At 32.8% G+C, this 26,601-nt stretch overlaps 1 protein-coding gene across 1 annotated transcript in view; it reads right to left on the reverse strand.

Moving 5' to 3' along the window:
- The window catches only part of CPEB2 (cytoplasmic polyadenylation element binding protein 2), a 63,141-nt gene that overhangs the window by 22,801 nt on the left and 13,739 nt on the right, over window positions 1-26,601 (reverse strand). Inside the window, 2 exon segments of the mRNA XM_088792822.1 lie at window positions 9,881-9,931; window positions 26,230-26,320. Of these exon segments, the coding sequence (XP_088648948.1) occupies window positions 9,881-9,931; window positions 26,230-26,320 (142 nt within the window).

The raw sequence follows: 26,601 nt of genomic DNA on the forward strand, positions 1-26,601 counted from the left end.
GAACATTTTTGTTTTGTTTTGTTTTGTTTTTCATGCTTTGGAGATTTTGCCCATTCTCCGATAGTCATTAAAAGTATTTATCAAAGATGAAGGATTTTAGCCTTGATTTCATCATAAAAGTGTTTGTTAGTGGTGACATTATGGGGTATACACTTACGCTGGCTACTTCACAAGATTGTTTAGAAGTCACATGAATTCAATTTAATTTTATCAAATCAGAAAATCCTGGGTCAACTTTAAATTAATACATAGTATACTCTATCAATAGCTCCTTTTTTATTATAGCACATAAACATGAATGGTTATACAGTCTGAATAAGTCCAAACTCTCTAGTTGAACTTCCATAATTTCACTCCCTTTATTTCTCCTATCTTACTCCATTTGTAATCTATTAACTCAAACTTTGGGTTTACCCACTAGAAAAGATTGCTTTGCAGTTCATACCATTAACTAAAAAAAGGTTCTTTATTTCTATTATTTAAAATATTGTATATATTTTTATTCCTTCTGGAGCACAACAGCCCTTTAGTCCTTTATTAAAAGAGACAGATTGCAATATAGAAACATTTTAAGTTGAGAGCCAGAGCTTAAGCTATACTTCACATCTCCCTTTACAACCCCGATCCTGCTCCAAGCCCAGACCAATATGTTCACTCTCAGAATGAGACGTTAGACAGACAATAAATACAAAAGATAGTTTTCAATCTATTAAAGTCAGCTGCCCTTGTGGAGTCTTCTGTCTTCCTAACCCTGGTCCCTAGGCTGCTCTCAAGTAGACAAAGTATGTATGGCTAGAGAAATATGTAGGAGTAGGAGCAGGTTCTGACTGAAAAGCAGGAAAAGATTTCTTTGCTCTTTCTTAATTACTTCCAGTATAATTCAGTGATTCTGTTCCTGGATTTAAAGGTGAGTTAGAAAGAATCAAAAATAGTTCTTCCTAAACTGGACTACAAACTCAAAAAAATAACACAGTTTGTCCTTGTGAAAATAGCACTGTTTGTCCACCAGTGCTGGTAAAGAGCCACGTCTTATTTTTGGCAAAAATTATATCAACTCAATGTGGCACATCCCACATGAACAATAGATTTGATATGTATGAGATTTTTCATTTCTTTTAGAAAAGAAAAAATTGACTAAATAAATGAATAAACGCAGTTCCTTTGATGGACCAAATCTAAAGCATGAAGCCCGAACAAAGGGGACCCCTTGGTGGTTAAAAGGTATCAGTCTGATACTCTTTTCTCAGTTGCTAGTAACAATCTTTAGAACGTTATTTAGCTTCAGTTTTCTAAGTCTTGAGTTTCTATATCTCTAATTTTTTTAGTTAGAAAATGAAATAATCATATTCAGTCAATCATATTTGAAGAAACCAGATTCCAAAAATGAAGTTAAATTCAGACAATGTAAAATACAAAACTGGAACTACTTAAGAGTATAAAATACTAGTTTCTGTCATCAGTGGTGGTAAATGCTTTTGCTTGTTTGTTTTCTAAGTACATGCACTCATTATTTGATAAAAAGAAACTGAAGCACTTGTACACATATAGAAAATTTATCGAAAGACACTATTATTATTGTCTGTCCTCCATGGCTCAAGGGAGGTTTTAGGGGTCAAGGAAAATCCTTTCTATTTAGTTGGCCACTTATAACAACTATATAAATATCATGATTATTGCTCACTTAGAGAATAAAGTTACTTTTGCTTCTTTTCATCCCATCTACTTTCCTCCCTCTCAAATTCTGCACATGAAAAGGAAGGCAAAGTTTAAGCCACAGAAAATGTCAGCTGCTTTCCTAGGAAGTTTAATAGTCCAGCATCACACAGTCCTAGCTTTTTCCTTAAGATAATAAGAACTCTGAGGGGAAAACTGTCATGGGGCAGAGAGAGAGAGAGAGAAAGAGGAGGGAGTAGGGAAAAAGGATTATATCCTTACAAGACAGATATTAGCAACATTATTTCTACATATCAGTGTTAACAATAATCTATTTGGTATTTGTTATTTTCAACTGGGTCAAACACAAAACGAATAAACTAGTTGTAAATTATATACTATAGATAAGACAGTTATAGATTTAGAGAGCTGAAAATCATATCGCATGTCACCTTCACTAATATTTATTAAACATAATTCTTAAGCAAATTATAAATGACAGCTTTATTTTAGAAGATATAAAAATAACAAAAAATAGTTAAAAACTGGACAGTTTAAAAGGGGTTTTATTAAATAACCATATTAGTATGAAAATGTACTTTAAAAGTTAAGAGATTTAGGATTAAAAACTGACAAGTGCTCAAATCAAAATACAATTCTTCTGTGAGTTTTCAGACATTGCATAAGAAATCTGTGATAATTAGACACTGATCAGTAAAACCCAATTAGAAACAGTTATACCATAGCAAACAAAAGTGAATTACCTCGTCTTCGCCCATAACTCCTTGCTGCATGTAAACAAAGGACAAATTGTAAAATGTCAGAACTAAAAATAAGCCCACATATACAAATATTTGTGATATGAAATGCTATGTGGGCATCTGAAAATTAGTGCTACTTTGTTTTCAGAGCTATGACAATGTCACCATACAACATCTGCATATTTTATCATTTACAAAGCACTTTCATTATCGATATCATCTGAACTACATAAAAACAAATTAACAGGAAAATATACAATTTATTCTCATTCATGTTAAAATTCATGAATAAATATTTATTTCATCAGATCAGGATAGGAATGTAACACTTTACAGTTAAATAACATCACAAATAATTTTTCCAATGAATGGGAACAACTTGAATTAAATCCTTATTTTTCTACTTATTATAAAGAGTGATGCAGCATACATAGTCCAACAAATAGCTATTCAGATCCAATTCACATTATACCAAGCCCTGCATGAAAAACATACCAGAAGACAAAGTAAAGAAATTAATCCATATTCAAACTTGCTTAGTTGAAGAAATGATTAATGATATATTTTAGCTAATAATGCTTTCTATTCTTTTAGTACATTTTTAACAGCTATCTAAGGGTTTATATCTCTACCTCTGGGTAAGAGGGATTCAGATACAAATCATTATTAGTATCATCATAGAATAGTACATGTTAAATATTGTAGAAGTAGAAAGGCATTTCAATCTATGTTACTAGCAGTTTACATAACTCCTTATGAACAAAAAAATACTGCGATTTATTTTTCATAAGAAACTACCAGTTGAATAAAATTCAAATTTGTTTTTAAATAACTCCTCCCCCCAAATCTGAGTATACAGTGACTACTTTTACCCTGGAATTAATATATAAAACCAAAGCAGTAAACCAAAATATGACTGTTAAAATTCAGATCCTATTTCATGTTTGTAGGTTTTTAGAGCTTGGAAAATTTAAATATTGAATAAATCTCAAATCAAAATAGGTATTAAAAGTCAGAAATGTCTCCCTGAAAGTATAAAACTTAAGATCAAAATAAAACATTTCACATCATTAAATACATTCTATTACTGAAGTTTTACAAAATGTATTTTAAATTTTATGCTAAAGCTTTAATATAAAAGCATGTGTCTGCAAGGTGAGAATATAGTATTAATTCCCCTGTAATAATAATTAAAAAAAGGATAAACGAACGGGTCAATTTTTAGTCATTAACACTTCAAGAAATAAGTCAATAACTATAATGCTTAGATCAGTCTTTTATACAAAATAATTTCATTTGCAACTCTGTCATTCTACTGTTTATATTTAGCTATAAAATCTACAGCAGACTTAACCTGTTCACAAACGCCAATTACCTCAAGGCTCTACAGATTTATGTGAACTGCATAGCTTATATACATATGTGTATGCATATATATATATATATATATATATATATATATATATATTTAGTGTGTGTGTGTGTGTGTGTGTGTGTGTAATCTACATAGAGCTTACCTGACCTATATATTAGTTTAGGGTGAGGGTAGGGATGGAATTGTCATTAAGAATTTTGTTGTCTAGGTCTTTTAAGACTTATAAAGGCCTTTAAAAAAAAACAAACAAAAACAGGGTCTTAAAGAGATGGGACATCACCTGTGGAGAATCAGACCAATAAAATAGGAATTTTAATATAGCTATCAAGTACAACCTATAGAAGAGTGAATTCCCTGAAGTTTTTAATGTTGTATTAAGCCTGGAAATGGTCAATAGGCCCTCAAACACTTCACAGTACAACTCTCTGGAGTTGGGCTTCCTGCTTATGCCTACGCACGGTCTAATAATATTAATTCAGTACAAATTTGCTTTGGGACATCTCATTCATGGCTGTAGAGGTTCAAACATTTATAAGGCAAATGAAACTATTTTCATTAAGTTTAAAGACAAATTATGAATTATGATGAAGTCATAATGCGGCACATAATTCTTGACCTACTGAGAAAAATTAGTAACATTATAACCAGTTTATGTTCTTAGCTGTTAGGTTCTTAGCTGAGGCTACTTAATACTAAAATCATGAAAACAAATATGAATGTTCACAGCATCATAGATTTCATTTCATTCCTAATAACACAATTATTTAGAAAATTTCTCCAATTGTCTCATACCTGAGGGATTTTAGAATCCCGTAAAGAGATATTCCACTTATTTTTTTAGACAACTTATAGGTTCCAAGTTTCTCCATCACCAAAAATAGAACTGACTGCAAATGAAGCTAAACCACGTGAAACACTTCCTCTTCCCTGTCATGGAAATAACCAATCTGCTTCCATCATGCTAACCAATGGTGTATGAACTCACTTCCCTCCGAATATTTTTATGTGAATTTCTGGGGTATGCTTCTACAACTTTAAAACCCTAGTAAGAAAAAAAATCATTAAATGAGTACTATTTTTGTTTTTAAAAAGTGTTCTTTAAACAATACGTCCCTCCAAACTCATTTAGAATATGATTTAGAAAAAAGTGAACAATTTTTTAATAAAATCTGTATTTAGAATATAAAATTTCAGGTGTATTTCATAACGTATTCCAAAAAATACCTCACACAAAAGTGAGGAATTGGCTATTTAGCATACACATGCAATTATATATATTATGTGTGTGTGTGTATGCATGTTAAAATATATATATCATATATTTATATACATATCTTTTCTTTTTTTTAATAAAGATAGGAAGGCTGTGAGAAATGGCTGAAGACCTCTCCTATACAAGTGGCTTTACAATTTGGTCCTGGGTTACTAATAATATTATTAGGTTCTAGCCCATAGCCACAAAAAAGAAATAGAATAATTCTAATATTCTCCTTTGTATTGGCTCTTCACTCAGTTGTGGTGCCAGAATTACTGCAGATGGAGGAAGGGACAGATAAACAGCAAGTCAGCTGGAAATACAGGTTAAAGTTCTCTTGGTGTGAAACCAAATAAATTCTTATTTCTTATTCTAAAAACTTGAGCCAAAAGCCAGGAGAGAAATATACCCATTCCCCTACACCATTATAATCCTTTTCAAGATCCCAAATACATCTGTTATACACTCCCCTCATTTCCATCAGCATGAAAAAAGAACTGAAAATATACTCAAGTTTCCTATTTTCATGACTTAATATAGCATATTAAGAAAATCTGCCTTCAGAAATACCATTTCATTTCTGAGTAAATATTCTCAATTAAAAGACACACATAACTTCTCTGTTCTCAAAAGTATACCAAGCTCTTGATTACAAACATGGCTGTATGTGGTTAATAACTACAAATTTAAAATTCAAGCTAGCTTGCTAATACCATCCCCCCAATCTTCTGCTCTATCTGTTCTCCTTTTGAAAAACCACATGTACTGATAAAAATGTAAGCTATATTCCTTGGGAGAAAGGAAAGGGGAGTACAACATAAATCCAAATAGAAAGAAATACTTGAATGATACATCATTTTGTATTGCTCCTCACTACTATGAAAAACAGAGGGTTCTTTTTGTTTTGTTTTGTTTTCAACTACTGATAATAAAAAGTGTAAGATTTATACACTTAGAAATACAAACATTCAAGCTGTCATTCTAACTTCAGATAGTACCTTTCATTTTCAGACAATTTACCCTTTCCTATATAATGTGACTTTCCTAAAGTGCTTCTTCTGAATGTTAAATTTGGACTCTTCCACAATATCTGAATTATAATTGGAAACAGTGGCAGACTCCACCAGTCAATTCAACTTTATTTCCATGTGATTTGAGGAATGTTGTCTGTTCAGAAGTAGGAGCTGTATATAGTTGTATTTCTATGGCATTTTTTGTTGTGTAAATTTTTCTAATCTATACAACTTCATGCGACGACATGGGTGTGGGATTATACCTCTTTTTCTATCTCTGACTTAACAGAGGCTCAAAGTTAAAGATTTGCCAGAGGTACTTCATAGTTTTATCCAGTTTGACCAACTTCCTGACCTTTATCCCATTCTCTGTTTATCCTTTATTTAAAAGAATATTTAAAAGTTTAACCATAACGCTAATTAACTAGGAAGATAAGATCATAAAACCTTTACAATGTTTGTCCTATCTGTATAACAACTATACTAATATTTATATATTACTTTTCATTAAATGGACTGTAACATCATAGATTTCTGCCAGTTCTGTATTTTCTAAGGAATGACGTTAAATAGTAATAGTCATACATTTATTTTAATGTGTATTTGTGCACCACCAAAAGTCATCCGGGGTAACACAAGGGGCAAGCACTCCACTTTAAGAAACTGCTTTTATTGATCCCAAATTTGTCCTTATATAGCTTCTTCCAAAAAGTTCTGGTTTGGCTCTTTCTGCAATAACACAAAACAAGCTTCCTTTGTTCACTATATATCAATTCTGTCTTCTCTAATTTTATATAATCCAAAGTAAATAGATCAAATTCCTTCATGTATTCACAGGACATGATTTTTACTTTCAAAGACATTTTTGTCACTGCTAATCATCACCCACTGTCACAGATAACTTTTACTTTCAGAAACTGTTCTAAACCCTTATTTTACATGAATGAATCATTCACTTCTCACAACAAACCCCCTGAGGTAGACAGCATGCTCTCTCTCTCTCTTTTAAAGAATCTGAGTCAAAGTGAAGTTAGGTAAGCAGCCCAAGGTCACACAGCTAGAAATAGCAAACCTGAGTTTAAACTCAGATAACAATGTTATATATAGATGATGTATTACAGAATTGTTCACCTGAAATCCATGTAACTTTACTAACAATTGTCACCCCAATAAACTTTAATTAAAAAAAAACAAACTCAGATAATCTGGCTTCAGAGTCTGCAGTACCAACAACTATGAACTACTGCTAAGCTGCCACAAAAAATACTAATGTATATTTTTTTTACTAAATATTGATTTTCAAAGTCAATAATACTAGCTATGCTTATTGGCTAAGTAATACAATTTATTTAATCAACTGCCTAATAGTAAGTTAAATCTGTGACATACTAAAAATGTAATGATTTAAAGGCAGGTCTATGTATGGAGATGCTACAACTGCTTTAATCAGTCAAAATATTTAATAATAATTTAGGATAGGAAGAGGCTTGGTATTAACATCACTTAATTCCCATATTTCTCAGGGAGACAATATACTAAGAATACAGTTGAAGTACAGCAGTTAAAAAGTAGCTCAAAAAAAAATTTCCCCTTACTTTTTAGTGCCCTTTGTCTACATCTCTCTTCAATAAACCTTGATGTCTACAAAAATTGTTTAAATCTTTCATATTCAAATACTTCTTTGTCCTATAAATATAACCAATTTTCTGATTCTTGCTTGCCTTCTTAACCAATGATCTCAAATGAGCAAAAGATTTTTTTTCTCTTTGGATCAAATTGTCTCTACTGACTTAAACACATTTGAATATCCTAGTTTCATTATCTTTTATCTCCCCCATCCCTTACCAGAGAAAGTTCAGAAATTTCCAGGACAGCTTACTATACTGAGTATGTATCATGGCCTTAAGGGGCAGACTGTGAAGAAGGCTCACATAATAAAAAACCAGATTTGTCCACAAGATACAACTCTTTCCTGAAATAAAATATGCTTGTGTCTACTATGTGATGAAACACTTTCAGTCAAATATCTAGATTATTTATAAGGGATTTAAGCAACTGATGAAATCAATTAGTTTAATAATATTTAATTGTAGAAGTTGGAAAAAACAGTGCAGCCACTAAACTCTGTGCTCACACATAACTGACATCCTATTGTGATTACAGTATACTTCTGAATTATCCTAGGTTATTATGCATTTAGCAATCTAAGAATATCTGTGAATGATCTAACAGATTATCTCAGAGTACTTTCCTTCAGATGGATTTTAACTGAATATGAGAAACACTGGTAAATTCAAAATTTTCAACTGAATTGCTTTTTATAGAATTTAAAATAGAAATGTGAATGATCCTTATTTACCACAGAGGATGTTTCAAAAGATAACTATTTAAGGAAGAATCAATATATTAATAATTTAATGTTACCTAAACCTATTATTATTTTATAATTCAAGACACAAGAATAAAAATTATGATCTATTTTCAGTTTTGCAAACTTAATTCTAACAATATAATTTTTAGTCATAGATTTAGTTTAGAGATCACCTACTCAAATAACATGGTTTTTTAATTTTGTGATAGAAAAAATGTTGAATGAAGTCCTGGAACATAATTTCTAGTAACTTTTTGGTGAAAGTCTATGTAAATATCGTGATTCACTGAATTCATAAACTTGGCCTGTTGGACTGCTGGGAGGTCTAGCGTGGACATGGCTTCTGCCTAGAGTGCACAGTCTGGCCCCAGTGTTAGTATCTTGACAATTCTACTTCTAACCATCCTTAACGATCTTCACTAATAGACAACCCAGTACTTAGACTAGGCTGCTATGTGGTGGGCAACTCAATGCATAACAGTCAAACACTGAATGAACCAATCACCTCATGTGCAAGGTTATACTTTTGCTTTTTCAGTTTTCTCTTATTTCAAAATCTTATCCAAGTTACAATCTCCCAGATAGCCCAGACTTATTACCATCTTTTTGTTACTACAGTGTTCACTTAATATTAGTTCACAGGGTGTAGCTTTACATTGGCCTTTTTCAACCTCTGTTCCCCAACTTCATTGTCATCTTTTTTCAACAAAGCTTTTGTTGAAATAGAAGAGTCAAGTTATTCTAATGATATAATTATGTATTTTAAAGTACATACTATATTATTATTTCTTCCTACTTTCGGCTCATCACCCACCCTCTGATTTAAAAATACCTTCGTGAAGGATATTTTAATCCTCCACGTCTACTCCCACAGTCATGGATGTGTTAAGTACTGTGACTATGAATACAATGTTTATCCAACAGAGAGAATGTTGTAATGAACTTCACATCGTAAACTTTCTAGTTACAATAAATTAAGTTACTGTGACCAATGTTTGCAGAATCACCATTACTTCAGAATCAATATTACTTAGTTGAACATAAATAAGCACAAGTGCTAAACTAAGTTAACACGTTTTATACACTTTGCAAACAATACCTCATTTAATTCTCATAATAAACCTTGAGATTTTATTCCCATTTCACAGATGGGAAACTAAAGCTCACAGATGTTACTTGACCAAGGTCATACTATAAACTGGAAAGCCAATATTCAAACTCAGGATTGTCTCCAAAGTCTCACTGAATTAAATTATACTATCACAAAAACACTTCAACTGCTTTGCCAACCAGAATACACTCAAACTCCCAATTCTGCTTTCTTTACAGGAAGAGCTGTAGCTTTATTTTTATACTTATAAAATGACCACCAGGTATATGGGGAAGGTTTATAGTCAATCATCCTTATTTATATAAATCAATTGAAAAACTAGAATGTTTTATGCAACTTACCATTTAACATCAACAGATTGTCAGTTCCTGGATGTGGATAGCTCAATCGACCTTTAAAAAGACAAGAAAGTAAAGTTTGAAGATTATTGTGCTATTTAAAAATTGAAAAAAGGGAAGGGGCATAAGGAGGAAATTATTGAGCATAGCATATTTCTTAAGAACTAAACAGGTAATGTTTAACTCAAAGTATATTAACTAAAATTATCTTTGCAAATTGGAAACAAAAACAGTCAACCTTAGTTCCTAGATCGTAACAGCACAATGTGATTTGGGAGCTATACGTACAGAACAAAGCCTACTTGCCTGAAATGTAGAAACAACTTAGGTATTCTAGTCTTTCAAACTTAATATAGGATGTTCAAATTAATATTTTCACAGTTGTTCATAATGTTTTCTACAGATCTCTTTCCAAAATTAAATTTAAAGGAAAGGAATTTCTAGTCCTAAATAAAAAAGCAATCAAAATATTTTTAAAAAGCAGCAAAAACTCATACGACTTGCCATTTTAATTCAATGTCATTTTATATAGTTGTATTTAAATAAAGAAGTTTAATGAAAACACCTTAAAAGTATTACTACAAATGTTATTGGAATTTTAACTTGTTCAAAGTTTATAAATAATATAAAAATATATAAAAAATGAAAATGTTAAAGCTTAAGAGCATAGTAGCATAAGTATTTCCTTTGAGTCATTCTTCATTTAAGAATTGTGTATGTATTAATTGCAGAAAGGACAACAGTACAATAATATACTGCTGTGGAAAAGGGAAAAAAGGTATGCACAGACATATTACGGTTTATCCACCATTTTTATACTGTAACACTTCTTTGACTAAATTCCAACAGCAAGGATAATCATTGTTTTTAGTCTATTAAAATACAAGATTTTTCTCTCTGATAGACTATTTGAAAGGTACATTAAAATCCATTTAGAAATCTAAAAATTAAATGTCTGTGAGATTGCATTTTAGCAACATTCAGCACAGTCCCTTTAAAAAGACACAATGATAGCAAGTAATGTATTGCCACCTGAAATATCTGAACGGCTATGACATGATTAGTAAGGAGAACAGACTAACTGTATCTACCTTTACCACCGCCGCAAGTACTCTATACTTTTATTATATCCAAATGTCCCATAAAGACAGAGATTGTTTGTTAGATTTCGATTTAATTATGAAATTAAAGAATTTGATCATCTACCAATGTAAGAGCAAGTGGCAAAGATAATCCAATTTTGACATTAAAATAAATACATATATATTAGATAGATATAAAACTATACCTATACATACACACACTTCATTGGAGCTCTAATTTTACTATAGCACATTTTCTTTTTAGACTCCAGAGTTAAAATAAATGTTACTGTCCTTCAAAGGACAATTTACCACTTCTTTACTCCCGAATTTCATGCAGTATGATATTAGTTAACTAAATGATCTCTTACAATAAAGTTGTCATACTATAAAAACCTAGAAATACGTTTATTGTGGTATCTTAGTATGGAGCGAGATATAGGAGAGCATGCACAGAGCATACAAGATACATAAGTTAGGAAGCAGAGCTTTCCTAAACTGTATTTCAATAGCATGGTGCATTATTTTGTCTGAAGTTATCATAGCTTATTTTTGAAATATGTCTATTTTTAAACATCTTGTTACAGATGACCAAACTTAGAGAACAATATAAGGCCAATAAAAAAATTACTGTTATTTCTAACTTGAGATTGAAAATAAAAACTCCTGTAAAAGTGGCAACCTGTCAGGATAACAAGTTCACTAATTTCTGCATACTGACAGTGTGTGGGAGGCTGAGATATGAGTGAGATACAGTCTCTGCTTATGATGCTGTAGTGAAGACAGACACAAACATACAATTTCAATACAACCTGCCAAATATGAAAAGAGCTATGTACATTCTGCTATATAAAAAACACAAAGGAGTAGCTAACCAAGTCCAGGGATTCAGGCAAGACTTCCTAGAAAAGTAAACTGAGCAAAAGTCTTAAGCCTTGCTGTACTTCAAGAAACACTCAATTTTCAATTGCCATGTAATTATTCTCTAACAGATTCACTGTTCACTTTATTTATCCCCAAAAAACAGGTAACAAGATCATTTCATGGTTAATAGTCTTTTGACTTTCTGTCTCTGAAGGGAATTAAAAGGCACACCATATGCGGAAAGTTCAAAAAACAGATACCTATTTGCTAAAGGATATATATTTGCACATAAGTTCTAAAATATAGATCTACAAACTGGAAAATATCTCAATATAACTGATAAAATACTCCAAAATAAAATAAACAAATTTAGACTATTTTAAAATTATCCAGCTACTTTTCCTCTACTACAGTGAAACTATCAATACATCTTTACAAGTTAACTTTTACTTAGGATAGTATACTTTACTTAGGATAGTATTAAGACTACTCTCACTAAGGAACTGCCAGTTGATAATAACTAACATTTGAGGGCTTACTATGTGCCAGGAACTTTTCTAAGTTCTTTACAACCAATTATTTAACCCTCACAACAATCCAATGAATTAGTTACTATCATATCACCTTCCCATTTGAAGATGAAGATGCTGTGCCACAAAAAGTGAAACAACTTGCCCACCGATAGCTATGGCAGGACTCGGACCCAGGCAGTTTGGCTCCACACTCTTAATCACTATCGTACAATGACTTCCTAGTTGATAACATAATACAGAGAAAGGTGTATAGGTCTAGTTAGGGGGCAAATTCAGCCATTAAAAAAAGTCACAGAATTATTCTATAGTATATTAGATAACTTATGCTTTAATACAGAAAAAAATACATTGCTGTGAAATCAACTTCTCCCTGTTGTCCAAAAGGCCTGTGATGCAGAGACTTGTGGTTGTACAACAACACCTGTTCCTGTTAACAATAGAGCTCCCAAATGCTAGACAGGCACAGGGCTGTACAGAGTAAAAAAAAAAAAAAAAATTTTTTAGCCATCCTTGTGGTTACATGTGCCCATGTGTGTAAGATCTGGCCAATGAGATGTAAAGCAAAATTACTGTGCAGTTTCTGGGATATATCCTTTAAAAGGAAAGATCTTCTTTTTCTTTACCTTTTTCTTGCTTGCTGGAATTCAGATGAGATGTCTAAACTGAAGCAGCCATTTTATGATCATAAGGCAGAAGTTAGGTGTTAAGGATAGCAGAACAAGACAGAAGGAGCCTAGATCCATGAAAATCACCATAACACTTCTAAGAGTGCTATGTTTGTATAAGAGAAGTAAACTTCTATTTTGTTTAAGACACTTAGGAGTTTTTTGTTGCCCCAGAAGAACCTAACCTTACAAATAGTCCTTTAGTAATAAATTTTGGCAAATTGCTTATGTATTATTGTGAAAACATCATAAAGTACAATAATTTTATGACAGTTTTAATGTATCTATAAGTAATGGGTATATGTTACCTCTTGGCACTTCTTTTACATTAAGATATTATAAAATTTAAAATAATTTTGAAAAAATATATTTATTCTTAGGTGTCAGTAAATAACAGTATCTTAAAATTATCTCATTAGTCATTGTAATTTTAATAGTAATTTGTACTATATGTATATAGACAATTCATTTTAGATGTATATTTGAGCAACAAAAAAACACTAAGAAATATCACAACTACATACAACTTATCACTTAAACAGACAAATTACCAGTTACTAAAATTTTGGGGGTCATCTACCAAAATCTGTGCATAGGTCTGTACCTTCAAGCCTTGATCCTGATGTTTGTGAGTGGGTCCTGAAATAATCTATATGCGTGGCAAAGGGGCACAAGAAAGTACATAAATGACCGTAATCTAACTTACAGAGTAATTTGTGCTACAGAAATAATTTTAACTAGACATGAGGAAAGGTGTCTCGTTTGGAAGCTTTATATTATTATAAATCAGGTGACCCAGGTACTAAGATGGACATGACCCTAAACTTGTGTTAGCATATAGGTTGTTTACCTGCCCTCTCTCTCTTTCCTCAGGGGTACAGTGAAAATATTATTAGACTAGGGGAGAGCTAAGCTTTTTCTCTAAACAAATAGATTAATTTTTTTTTCAACTTTATTGAGGTATACTTAACATACAAAAAGTTGAATGTATTTAATGTGTACATGTTGATGAGTTTAAACATATGCCTACACCTGTGGTACGTTCATCACAAACAAGGTAATAAATGTATTCCTCACCTCCAAAAAAAAAAAAAATTAACAAAGAGTATTTAAAGACATGTAATAAATTAAGCCAACTTTAAAGACTATTAACACACACATATATATATAAATTAGTTCTTTCTCCAAAATAATTACTACCAATAAAAATAATTTATAAAATAGTGATACTAAAAAAAATAACACTTATGTCACTATTCCTTGGATTTAAACCTACTTTTAAAATTGTGGAAATGTGAAATTAGAAAGAATAAAATGAAGCAATCACTTCCCCAGCATCTCTTCATAGTAACAGGAAGATATCCATTTGATGAAGCATCACCTATTTCTTTCTGGATATCATACTCTCTTGGTTCTCCTCTATCACCAGCCATTCCTTAAGTCTCCTTTGCTGTATCCTCCTCCTCTTCTGAACCTTTAAATATTTAAGCACCAATATTCAATACTTGGATTTGACTTCTCTTTCTATGTGGCCCCCCTAAGTGATATTATCTACCACCAGAACTGCATACATCATCTCTAAGCAGATGAGTCCCCCATTAATATCTCTAACTGCAACCTCTCTACCTCAAACCCACACTTCCCCAGATCAGTACATAGCACTGTCTTCCATTTGGATGCTCATCCCAAAAGCTGGGTTAACTTTACCCCTCACTTTGTCTAATCTATACTCCAATCTATTGTCAAATCCTGCCTACTCTATTATCAGCACAGAACCAAATTTGATTGCCCTTCACCAGCTCCTTCGCTGTTTCCCTAGCCCAAGCCATCCCCATTTCTTCAGTCTGCGAGAATTACCTAACAGTCTAGTGTCCATTCAGCAGCCTGTGAGATCCTTTTAAAACCTAGGTCAGCTCATGTTGCTCTATTGCTCAGAACCCTCCTATACTCAGAATAAATATCTGGCCCTTCATCCTCCACCATTCAACCCCACTGGACTCTCTGCTATTCCTCAACAATGCCAGTCATATTCCCATTTCAGGATCTGTTTATTTTTCTTCTTTCTGCATAAAATGCATTTGCCCAACTATGACCAAAACTTGCACCTTTCACTTCATTCAGGTCATTAAGAGATGCCATCACAGACCATCCTGTCTAAAACAGCAGCTTCTTTCTTTCTCCCTTTGACACTATGTTTTTTTTCTTCACAGCACTGATTCTTTTTGTGTTTATCCTTCATTAAAACAGAAGATCCACAAGGGCAGGTCTTTGTCTTTTTTGTTCTCGACTGTATCTCTAGCAGCTAATACAGAGCCTAGTGCACAATAGCCTCTAACATATTTGTTAATGAATGAAATATCTCATTCCACTAGGTCAAATCAAAAGCACAGTAACTAAATACATTTTTTATGTGGGACATAGGAAAGATATTCTCTAAGTAAAATGAAAAATTACAGAACAAGTTTTTATCAGTTCATTATAAAGAGCTTATGTATGGGGAAAGGAGGAAGGCAAGTCCTGCTTTTTGCTCTTTACCAAGATAAATTTTCCCCTTCACCATAACTATTTTCTTCTCTTTAGTGAATATACCCAAAAAATGATCCCCAAAGCCCTAATATTCACAATTAATGATACCAACCCATTCCTCATTAGTGATGAGAAAATGCTAGGGAACAATGCTGCACATTCTGCCAACTCTTTTTAATAGGAAAAAAGTCACCATTTAAATCACGTATTAGAATCATAAAGAACCTGGGTTAGAATTAACTTTAGACCAATTAATAAGAAAGGTAGTATGGTACGCAGTGGTTAACAGCTCAAACTCAAGAGCTACTAAGTTTCACCACTTACTAGCACTGAAATTTGGGCGATTATTGTTAATAAGCCACCACAATCACCCAACTGTGAAATAAAAATAAATATCTATATCTTAGTTGGGAGAATTTAAGTTAACATATACATGTAGAGTTCTCAGAACAGTGCTTGGCATATATCAAGTGCTCACAGATGATATGCATGACATGTTATATATTGTGTGTGTGTGTGTGTGTGTGTGTGTGTGTGTGTGTGTGTATACACATATCTACTCACCCTTAAAGGAAAAGATCCTATATTTCCTTCTTATGTGTTTTAAATAAAGCATTGCTCCCACTGGCTTGGCAGACTTTCTAATAATTTTTCAAAGTCTACATTTCACCTTTATTTCCAAATCCAATTAGAAAAAAAAAGTGGTTCATAGGAAGTCTGGTAAAATCCACTTAGAATGTGGTCATTACCAACCTTGAAAAACTCCAATCTCTGTTCAGATCCAAGGGGCAGGACAGTCATTCCTGACCTCCCAAATCTCAATGCATGCCTCATAAAAGCCTAAGAATAAGATCATACACATGTAGAAAAGACCCTTAGATCCAAAGTACCAGATCTCAAGAGAGCAACAGAATCATTCCTTACCTATCTATATCTAATAAAAGCCATCAATCTATTTTGTTTCCAGGAAAATTAATCCAGTTATCTCACTCTTAAACCAGGATTCCATCATAAAATTTCCCCCTAATAATTATTTACAACTTTTAAAATTGTTATCCAATCTATAATAGGAAACATACTAAGAAACATCAAGGAACACAGAATATCAAAAAGGTTGATTCAAGTAAAGCATAATTGCAAAACAAAGGCAATAACAACAAAAGACTAAAAGTAAGTCATTAATTATTTAGTAAGATAATATAATATTACAATAAAACTGGTACTAGTGAAGATATATTCAATTAAAGTCAAGTTGAAATAATGGCTGCAAAACTTTAAATTGTAAAAGAGTTTTAAATGAAAATAATATTAAGAATAACAAATGGGCAACCATTGCCAGTGGCAGTGTAAACTGTCATAAAACTTAAAAATAAGTTGACAATATGTGCCTAGAAACTCAAAAATAATTGTATTAAGTCTACTTTATATAAATAAACACAAAAAGCTCACTAAATTTTATTTAAAAATTTGAAATACCTAAATGTCCAACTATAGGGGAATGATTACATAAACTATTTTACATGCATGTAAATAATTTTTAAAAGTTATAAATAAATTTGAAAAATATGAATACTCTTGGAAAAATGTTGACTCATTTAACCAATAATTTATTGAACATCTCTTATTTGCTTGACACTTTGACAGATGTTGATCAAAATAAAGCAAAAACAAGTGGTCACAATATCCTGTGAAAGACATACACATTGGGAAAAAAAAATCTAAAATAAATAAGTGAGAATGGTGCTCTAATTAGAAAGGACTTTGATTCTTTAACAATCTTTAACAAAGTAATCTATTATTGACTAGAAATCTTAGGGAGGCTTCACTAAGGAGATAAGCAGACTAGGGATTATAGAAACTTCCAACTGAAAGTGAAGGATTGAATATCTGTGTTCATCACTGTTGCTTTTTGAAAGTCCTAAAATGACAGTGCACAAGTTTTAAGCAGGCATAACCACATTAGGACAAAAAGATTCGGATAGGCTTGCAGAAGAAACATGTCAACACATCTCTGGAAGCTGTGGACATGAATGGTTCAGTGGTAACTGACTTTGCAGACCAGAAATCACCGAAAACACCAAAACCTAAACTGGTGTGTACATGGGGAAGACTATCAAGAAAGAAGCCACTGACTGGAGCCGATGCATAGAGAGGTTCAGAAATAAGAGGCTCTGAATATCACTGAGAGTAGATTGGGGTGGAACTGAAATCAGGAAGCCTGATGATTGCTTGTTAGTTTTTACATGAACCAGGGAGACCCACAGCCTCTTCCTTGGTTCTTCTAAGTATGTTAGCAGCCAGGCTTATAGCTCTCAGGCAAAAGAATGGAAAATATACATCCAGGCCCATTTCCCACTCCAAAAGAAAAGACCTAGATACAGAAATCGTGCGAGTTCCACCTGACAGGATTATAGCAATGCTCACTCATTTATAAGCCCCAACTATATGCATATAGCTTCCAATCACATTTTTGTCTTTTCTTTAAAAAATGGACAGCAAAGGGATCGTAAGATACATGATGAAGGCTTCCAGTGAGATAAAAAAAAACAAAAAATACAAAACAAACAGAAAAAAGGAACTTAGAAGACGCATAGACAATACAAGGAATTGGAAAAACAATCTTAAAACCTTATCATATAGTGTTTAAAGAAAGATACTCCAGTGAAATAAGATCGAAGAAGAATAATAGAAAAGTTCTGAGAAATTCTTTTTCAGAGGTTCTTAAAAGATTTTCAGAGAAAATTTTTTAACTAAGAAAAAAACTGATAGGTTGAAAAACAGAGATGAGAAAATTTATCCAAAAGCAAAACAACAAAAGATAAAGCAATAAAAAACAGAAAAGTTGATGATGAGAATAGGTTTAATATTTAAAGAAAACAAATTCCAGAAAGAGGTAATATAAAAAAACAGAAGGGAAAAAATATCTAAGAAATACCAAAATTTCCAAGAACCAAAGGAACTTAATGTCTGAATTAAAAGGTCTCAATGAATGTGCAGCAGAGGAAACAAAATAAAGAAATGGAAGGAAGACAGGCCAGAAGAGCCCCTCCCCCCCACATACACCTAAAGACCCATATTTCATTTATCTAAAACTTCAGAACCACAGTGAAAATAAACTAAAAGCTTTCAGAAAGAAAAGCAAAAAATTAAAAAACACAAAGCAAAGCAATCAATTATACAAATGAACAGGTTTCAGAATTGTACTGTAGTAAATCTGGATGTAATGAAGCAATGCTTTCAATATTCTAAGTTACTAATATATAATTCTATACTAAGTCTATCATCTTATAAGGTAAACTAAACATTTTTCTATGCATATAGGGTCTCAAAATTTATGTTCCTTCTGAAGGAAGATACTGTAGGGTAGGCCCAATAAAACAAAGGCCTAAACCACTAAGAAAGGGCGTGGAGATCAGGACATGGGTTCTATAGGAAAAAGGAATTCTCAGGATTAGGGAAGTCCAAAAACGAGTTATGGAGGGCTACTAAAAGGATGCCTCCAATGGCAGGAAAAATATCTATCTAGATAATTTTTTGATGGTTTTACATGTATTGAGAAGCTTTAGAGTTCTATTAATAAATTTTGGGATGAATTAGTGACAAGTACTTGAAATAAAACTATGCAAAGAAACCCAAAGAGACAAGGATTAATTCCAGGAAAAACAGTTAAATGAAAAAGAAAACATTATAGTATAAAATGTAAGTAGCTCATCTATGAATATCATTTGCATTATCATAGTAATATATCCCTTAATTTAAACAAAAGTGCTCTTATAATCAATTTCAGAGGACAATGGGTAAGTCAAAGTAGACAATCAACAGACAACACTTAAAATGTAGGAACTTTAAGCGAAAGCATATTACTTACAATGATGTGAAAAATCAGTAAAAATAAAAAATGTTGCAAGTGGCTACCTCTTAAGAACAGGAGTCAGAACTAGACAAAAATGAGGGAGGGAACATCTATTTTTTGTTACATAAGCTATGGCACTATTTGACTTTTTAACTATGTACATATATATTTTAACTCCTTTTATCAATCAGGTTGGGGGAGCTAAAGTTTTGAATATTGCAAATCTGTTACTATATATCATATATATGTATAAAAAATTAGAAAAATTATACATAAAAATATCAAACATGATTATTTTAGTCTGTGGAACTGTGGAACTATTAATGATTTTATAACTTTTTTCTTCTAGTTTTTCCAGATTTCCTTTAATGAATACACACTACTTTTTGTAATAAGGAAAAACTACATAAGAAAGATAAAATAAAGTCTTCTACTCTGGAGGAAAAACCTTCATTAGAGATTTTCAGATACTCTTTACATACTACAAGTAGCTAAAATTTATATGCCTAATTATCCCATGTACTTACTTTTATCACTATATTTAAAATATTACTTTTATTGTTTTATTTTCAATTTTAAAATAAGTTATAAGCCCATATTTAAACTCCTAAGACAGATGCTCTGTGGTGAATAACAGGCTTTTAATAAACACATATATGCTCTAAATAAACAAATGTGATTTTAAGAAAAGTCATTATAATTTCTGTCTGACGTCTTTCAATTTTCAAAAAAGAAAAACTGCAGTTTGTGGTAACTCAAATCGTTGAAATATTCAGTGATGATTGGAAGAAACAACTATATTTTCAAATTTAATAATACTCTTGCTAATTAAGACAACTACCTAGAAAGAAATAAAAATAACTTAAAAGTCTCTATCCATAATACCATATTTTAAATAAGGTTTCTAAAACAAGAACTTTTACAACCACATTTTCATGATTTCCTTTTCAATCTGTAGATATTCTCACGATGACAAAAGTTAAACTCTTATAAACTTATAAACTGTACTTTCCTTAAGATGAACTAAATTCTGAGAAGTTGGAGGGTAAAATACTAAGGTATCAGGTATATCACAACAGTGATGATCTCTTAAAGTCAGAATACATTTAAGAAAATGAATATGGCTTCTATATAAATATAATTTATTCCAAAGTTAATGATTTTTTTTCTTTTCATGAAATGCCAGTGAACAGAAAATGGGAAAAATAAATCAACGCAGTAAACGGGAAAGAGTATGTAAATTCTACTCTCACTTTAAAAATGAAATGAATCATTTTATTTAAAAACTGAAAGCACACACAGTAATCACTCCTTAATTATCTTTTTTTGAAGACATTCTAATGTACATGCTTTTCACCTACACTTTTTCTTAGCACTTGTGAAAATTTTGACTCCAGGAAAAATAAGTGACTGAAAAGTAAAACTAGTTCTGAGAAATACATCCCTCCCTCTGTCAGAGTGAGGGCAGTGTAAGTGAAGTACAGTAACGGATATGATATGTATATTATTGATATTAGTTTTATTTGGCACTTTGCTGTATTTTAATAAATGCCATTAACATTTTTACAATTTTTCATGAATCTCTTTGATCTTGTTCTCCTATAACCAGAGTTTCTCCAACAATGTGCAATGCACAATCTCTAAGAGTGGGGACCTGAACCCTAAATGTTAATTAAATATGATCTCAGAGCTTGAGAACCTCTGTCCAGCTCAAAAGTTCTAACAGTCTAAAATACAAGTTCTCACACCAGAGACTTTTAGAAATTTACACAAATTATTCTGTGACTATGTACTTCAATTTTATACTAAGGCCAGGTGAAGAGAAGTAGAGGAAAAAGAAAAGTGGAAGGAAAGAAGCCAGACTATGTGGTACTACCACAACCACCTAGCACCTTGAGAAATAATTCCTTAGGGCGGTTGGATGGCTCATTTGGTTAGAACACAAGCTCTTAACAACAAGGTTGCTGGTTCAATTCCCACATGGGATGGTGGGCTGTGCCCCCCACAACTAAAGATTAAAAACGGCGACTGGACTTGGAGCTGAGCCGCGCCCTCCACAACTAGATTGAAGGACAATGACTTGGAGCTGATGCGCCCTGGAGAAACACACTTTTCCCCAATATTCCCCAATTAAAGGCCAAACAATAACAACAACAACAACCAAAAACAAAAACAAAACAAAAATCATACATTAAAAAAAAGTAATTCCTTATTTTCTCAGAGGTTACTTTCCTTAAAATAAACAGAAATTCTTACATCAGGAGCCTAAGAAAATAAGACTTTAGCAGTCAAGTAATAAAAATGAAGGTAGATATACTAAATACATAGTTAATAAAAAGTTTTAAAGGCATCCACTTCTAAACACTTGTTGGCATAAAACCACGCTCTAAATTCTTTTTTCCTGAATTCCCTTTAATTGCTCAGGAACATTGGTAATGGCATGTGACTTGCTGAGACAGATCCTCCCAAGAACTGTTATATAAACTGCATTTCTTCCTACAGCGTTCAAATCAACTTTTATGAGCTGAAATTAATTTTTTTTGTTTGCCCTTATACTTTGGGAAAGGGTAAGCAATTTTTTATAAAAATGCTTACACAGCAAGATCTTTTTGAAAATTGCTGAGAGTAGGGAGAAAGAGAGTTTAACAATAATGACTCTTTTGTTCTTTTGTTTAAAGCAGAATGAACTGACCCACACGTACATAAAAGATCACAGGTTATTTAATATAAGTATGCAAATTCAAAACTGTAAAATCACAAAACTGTACTTGGCAAAGCAGGATTTACTTGAACCATGAAAAGAACCCATATTTGTTTCTGTAAAAAGGAAAATATTTACCAAGAATCAGGACAGTCATCAGAAGATGGGATGTTAATGGTGAGAAACCACAGCAGAATAAATACAACAGATTGGCCAGTGCCACTCATACTAAGGAAAGCATACAGCAGTGTGCTTGTGTTCACGATCCAGAGCAGCAAAGCACATGCTGCACAGGGCTGGCTGAGCGCTGTTACCGTTGGGCAACTAAACAAGCTCTGCCAGGACTAGTCAGCTTTCAGTTCCTGAAGCGTGACAAGCTCTTCCTTACATCCCAGTCCCTTTGTCTAGTTGACACTTTCCCCCCAATGGTTTTTCATGTTTGTGCTGCTTATGACTTCAGGTCTCAGTTTTCTTTACTCCACATCTAAATGAGGTGCCCCTTCTTCCTACTTACTACTTTCCCAAGCACCTAATAATCTCCCTCCATAGTATTTCTGACACTCTGTAGTTACATGCATATATTATATGTATACATTACATTACATTAGCATGTTATATGTATATATGTATATTGTACATGTAAGTATAAGGTCTCTCTTTCCCCAATAGGCTATACATTCAACAAGAACAGAGACCATGTCTGTGTCACACAGTGTATACAGCCAGGGTCTTGTACACTGCCCGGCATGAAAGTAGGCACACTCAATGGAATAAAGTGTACTCAAGAGTTTGACCTTGGGTTGCCATCATGTCTGCAGAGCCCCAGCAAGACATGACCCTTCCAACCTGTTATGATAAACCATAAAAACCTTAACATTAAACAGTGGAGGGTCCCTATTACCATGTAAATGCCACTGGGGAGTAGGGAAATAGAAACAAGCCATAGTGAAGTATTCTGGGCCTAAGTGGGGGTGGAGGGTCTTTCTGTTAGTACAGTCAGTCAGTTTTCACCCAGGCCAATAACCTGCCACTGACTTTCTTTGGATTTCAGAGATCTGCTTGATTGCTGTTCTTTCTGTTGACATTAACTCTTCAGTAGTTCCTCTTTTCCTTTAGGAAAGTAGAACTAAATGCAAATTTACAGTTTCTGTCTTCCATCTGCATGGAAGCCAGCCTCCATGATGGCCTCCACTGATCCTTGCCTCCTAGTATTCACATCTCTTAAGCAGCAGAGCCTCCACCAACTGAGCAGGGCTGAGCTAGTAGGATGTCATGGAATGATGGTGTGAAGACTTCTGAAGCTAGGTCATAGAAGAAACTGGGGCATTCGCCTTGAGCCTTGTCATTCACCCTGGGGGGATCCAGCAACTACACTGTGAGGACACTCCAGCAGCCCTGAGAGAGGTCCATGTCATGAAGAATGAATGGTCTGCACTAACTGGCCAGCCACATGTGTGAGCCATCTTGGCAAAGGACCCTCCAGCTTGAGTCAAACCTTCAGATGACTGCAGCCTTGGCCAATGTCTTGACTGCTACTTCGTGAGTTCCTCAGCCAGAACCAATCAGCTAAACTGCTCCTGAATTCTAACCCACAGAAACTGTGTGCGATAATAAATGTTTATTGTTGTTCTAAGCTGCTAAATTTAGAACTTATTTATTATGCAGCAATAGATAATATAATCAATCTCATCACTCAAGTTCACAAAGAAAATTTTTTAGAAACTTTCATCATTACTATAAAGGAAAACGACAATCATTAAAAAATTTTATCCTACAACTCCCTTCTTTTGTCATTAGATACCATAAGGACTACAAAGCAAATGCCTGGTTATTTGAAAACATTTTAAAAGAATAAAATAAGATTCATTCTGTTTTTTGGAAAAAAAGAATTTCCTTGTATTAAATAAAGGACAGAATTTTCTGAAAGAAATGAACAGATGAGATAGAAGAGATGGGACACAGGAGTGAATTGCAGCTCTTAAGATCAGGAATGGAAAGACTGGAAAACAAATTCAGGAACTGGTTTATTCCATTTGTCACAAACTTGTGTTAGCAGATTTTACTGAGGTCCAGCCCAAAGAAGACATGAAATGATTTGAGTGTAGGGAGGGAGGTATACAATATGGTATCAGAAGGCAGTGGAGTTTGTACTAGTAATAAAAGCACAAAAACAAAGTTTTAAGTGCCAGCACTTGGGTACCAAGATCATTTGAAACAGGTATATGATGGCAATTTGCAGTCTTACTTCTTTATTCTTATGTAAAAAAGGTTTTGCAAATGCTTTTTCTTTTCTTTTTTTGTTTTTGTTTTCATTCCTGCCATAATAAATGTAGAATATAAAATACTCCAATTAGAAAGACAAATATGTCACCATAATTGCTAAAGGTGGTGGTGAGCACATTTATCCCTTCCTATGGCCAGAGATAATTTTTCTAACAAAAGAATTTTGAATTCACTTGGGACTTTTTAATTATTAAATTCTTCCTAGCCTGATGCTGCTTCCACTTTCTGAAAAGTCTTCTTTCTAGGTTTCCCTCCACTTTTATTATAACACAGGCTAGAGAAGAAGGAAAACGGAGATTATTAGTGCAGCAGAGAATATTTTCTCTGAACGTCTTCCAAAGGCCTTTTTAAAGAAGACTGGGAGAAACAACAATGAAAACCTTTTCATTATCCACTGGTAATAGTTAATGTCGACTTTATCTTAGGATTTCTAAGAGTTTTCCTTCTAGATAAAAGTCAAGGAAATGGAATTTCTTCATAATCATAAACTATTGGATTTTATTCTTAAACAGAAGATCCAAGATAAATGCCACTGGAACTGTTAACATAACAGTGAAATATAACAAGTCCCCAATACTAAACAAACACTCATAAAACTAGGCTAGATTTTGGTTAGAATCAATCCCCTCCCCCCCACACAAAACAACAACAACAACAACAACAACAAAAAACCAAGTATAACTCTCTATATTAGTTTATGAGGAGAATTACCATTGTCACATGTTGTCAACAATCACTAATGATCCTTGACCTTCTCAAGCTCCTTACAAATAAATTAGATAAACAAGAAACTCCTTTATATGCAAAATCCAGAAACGGGAACAAAAATGTTTAGCTATCTGGTAGTGCCACGTCAGCCCTGAGCCACCACCTTGCTGCCAACATCAACGTTCTAGAGTTTTTAAGCTGAAGTTTGTAAGGGAATTCTCACTTGGCTTTATAAAATTAAAAATGTAGAAAGATTACAAAGTAACTCATGGTTTTGATTCAAGGAGAGATTCTGAGCCAAACTAACCAGTTAATCTGCTCCTGAATTCCTCACTCTCAGAAACTGTGTGAGGTAATAAATGCTTATTGTTGCTTTTAGCTGCTAAATTTTGGAATAATTTATTATGCAGCAATAGATAATGTTTCTCATCACTCAAGCTCACACAGTTTGCTAGTTATTCACCATTAATATAAAGGCAATAAGATATTGTATAAAGAAATGTAAAAGAATTACTAACAGACAAATGAAAACAAATATGTTAACGGAATTTCTTCAGATACAATCAATAATAAGGTTGATACTGTAAGATCAGTGGGGCTGATTCTTTTTCCTAATCTGCCCCAACTTCTACGAAGATAGAGAAGCTACTATAAAATATCCCCTATTGAAACCCTATGATATGAAGCAGAAGAAAAATAAGCCAGTTAACCTAGGACAATTCTAGGCTGAAATCACTGCAAATTGTGAATGAAAGCATTTTAAGCAATTAAAAAAATATGTTTCCGTATTTGATGGAATTCTAGAAAAGTGATTATGCTATACACTTTTAGACCCTTTTAGATCCATGCTTTATCCTCTAGTGAACTGCAGAGTATCTTTTAACAGTAGCTTTTTCTTAAAAAATAAGTCCAAAGAGCGGGGTTTACAATTTTCTCTGTATAAATCAGCATAAATCTAAATAAGCTACAAAGGAAAAAAGAATGACGTTTCACAAAAACAAAGGTTCTTATTAACAAACGTAACAGAATTTTGTAAGTGATGTAGGTGCTACTTAATCCTCATTTTCACATAAAAGTGGTAAAACAAGCGGACATATTGATGGATGATATAAGAATTTTTTTTTTAAAGTCACCTACCCTTAAGCGGATCATGCTCTGCTCTCATAATATCAATAAGGGAATTTTCCAAAGAGTGCATATTCAAACTGTCATACATTCTACTTCGATCCTAGAAGAGAAAGAAAAAAACAGACTCAATATAATCTGTGCAATCCTATCCAAAAAGTGATGATAAATATACTATCTAAATCTTCTTACATAAATAGGACATCTGATTAACACAACATTACTAATCAGTTTGCATCCCAAGACAATACCAATAACTAAGAATCTCATAAACTACAATATCTCCCCTACTGAAGGACAATATATTTCATATATTTATCTCCAAAATCACGTATCAAAAGCAAATCACATATCAAAAGCAATCTTATTTCATTGGGAGTATTA

This window comes from Rhinolophus sinicus, chromosome 1 (assembly GCF_057876585.1).
Source record: "Rhinolophus sinicus isolate RSI-liver-muscle chromosome 1, RSI-T2T, whole genome shotgun sequence".
NCBI classification, from domain to species: Eukaryota; Metazoa; Chordata; class Mammalia; order Chiroptera; family Rhinolophidae; genus Rhinolophus; species Rhinolophus sinicus.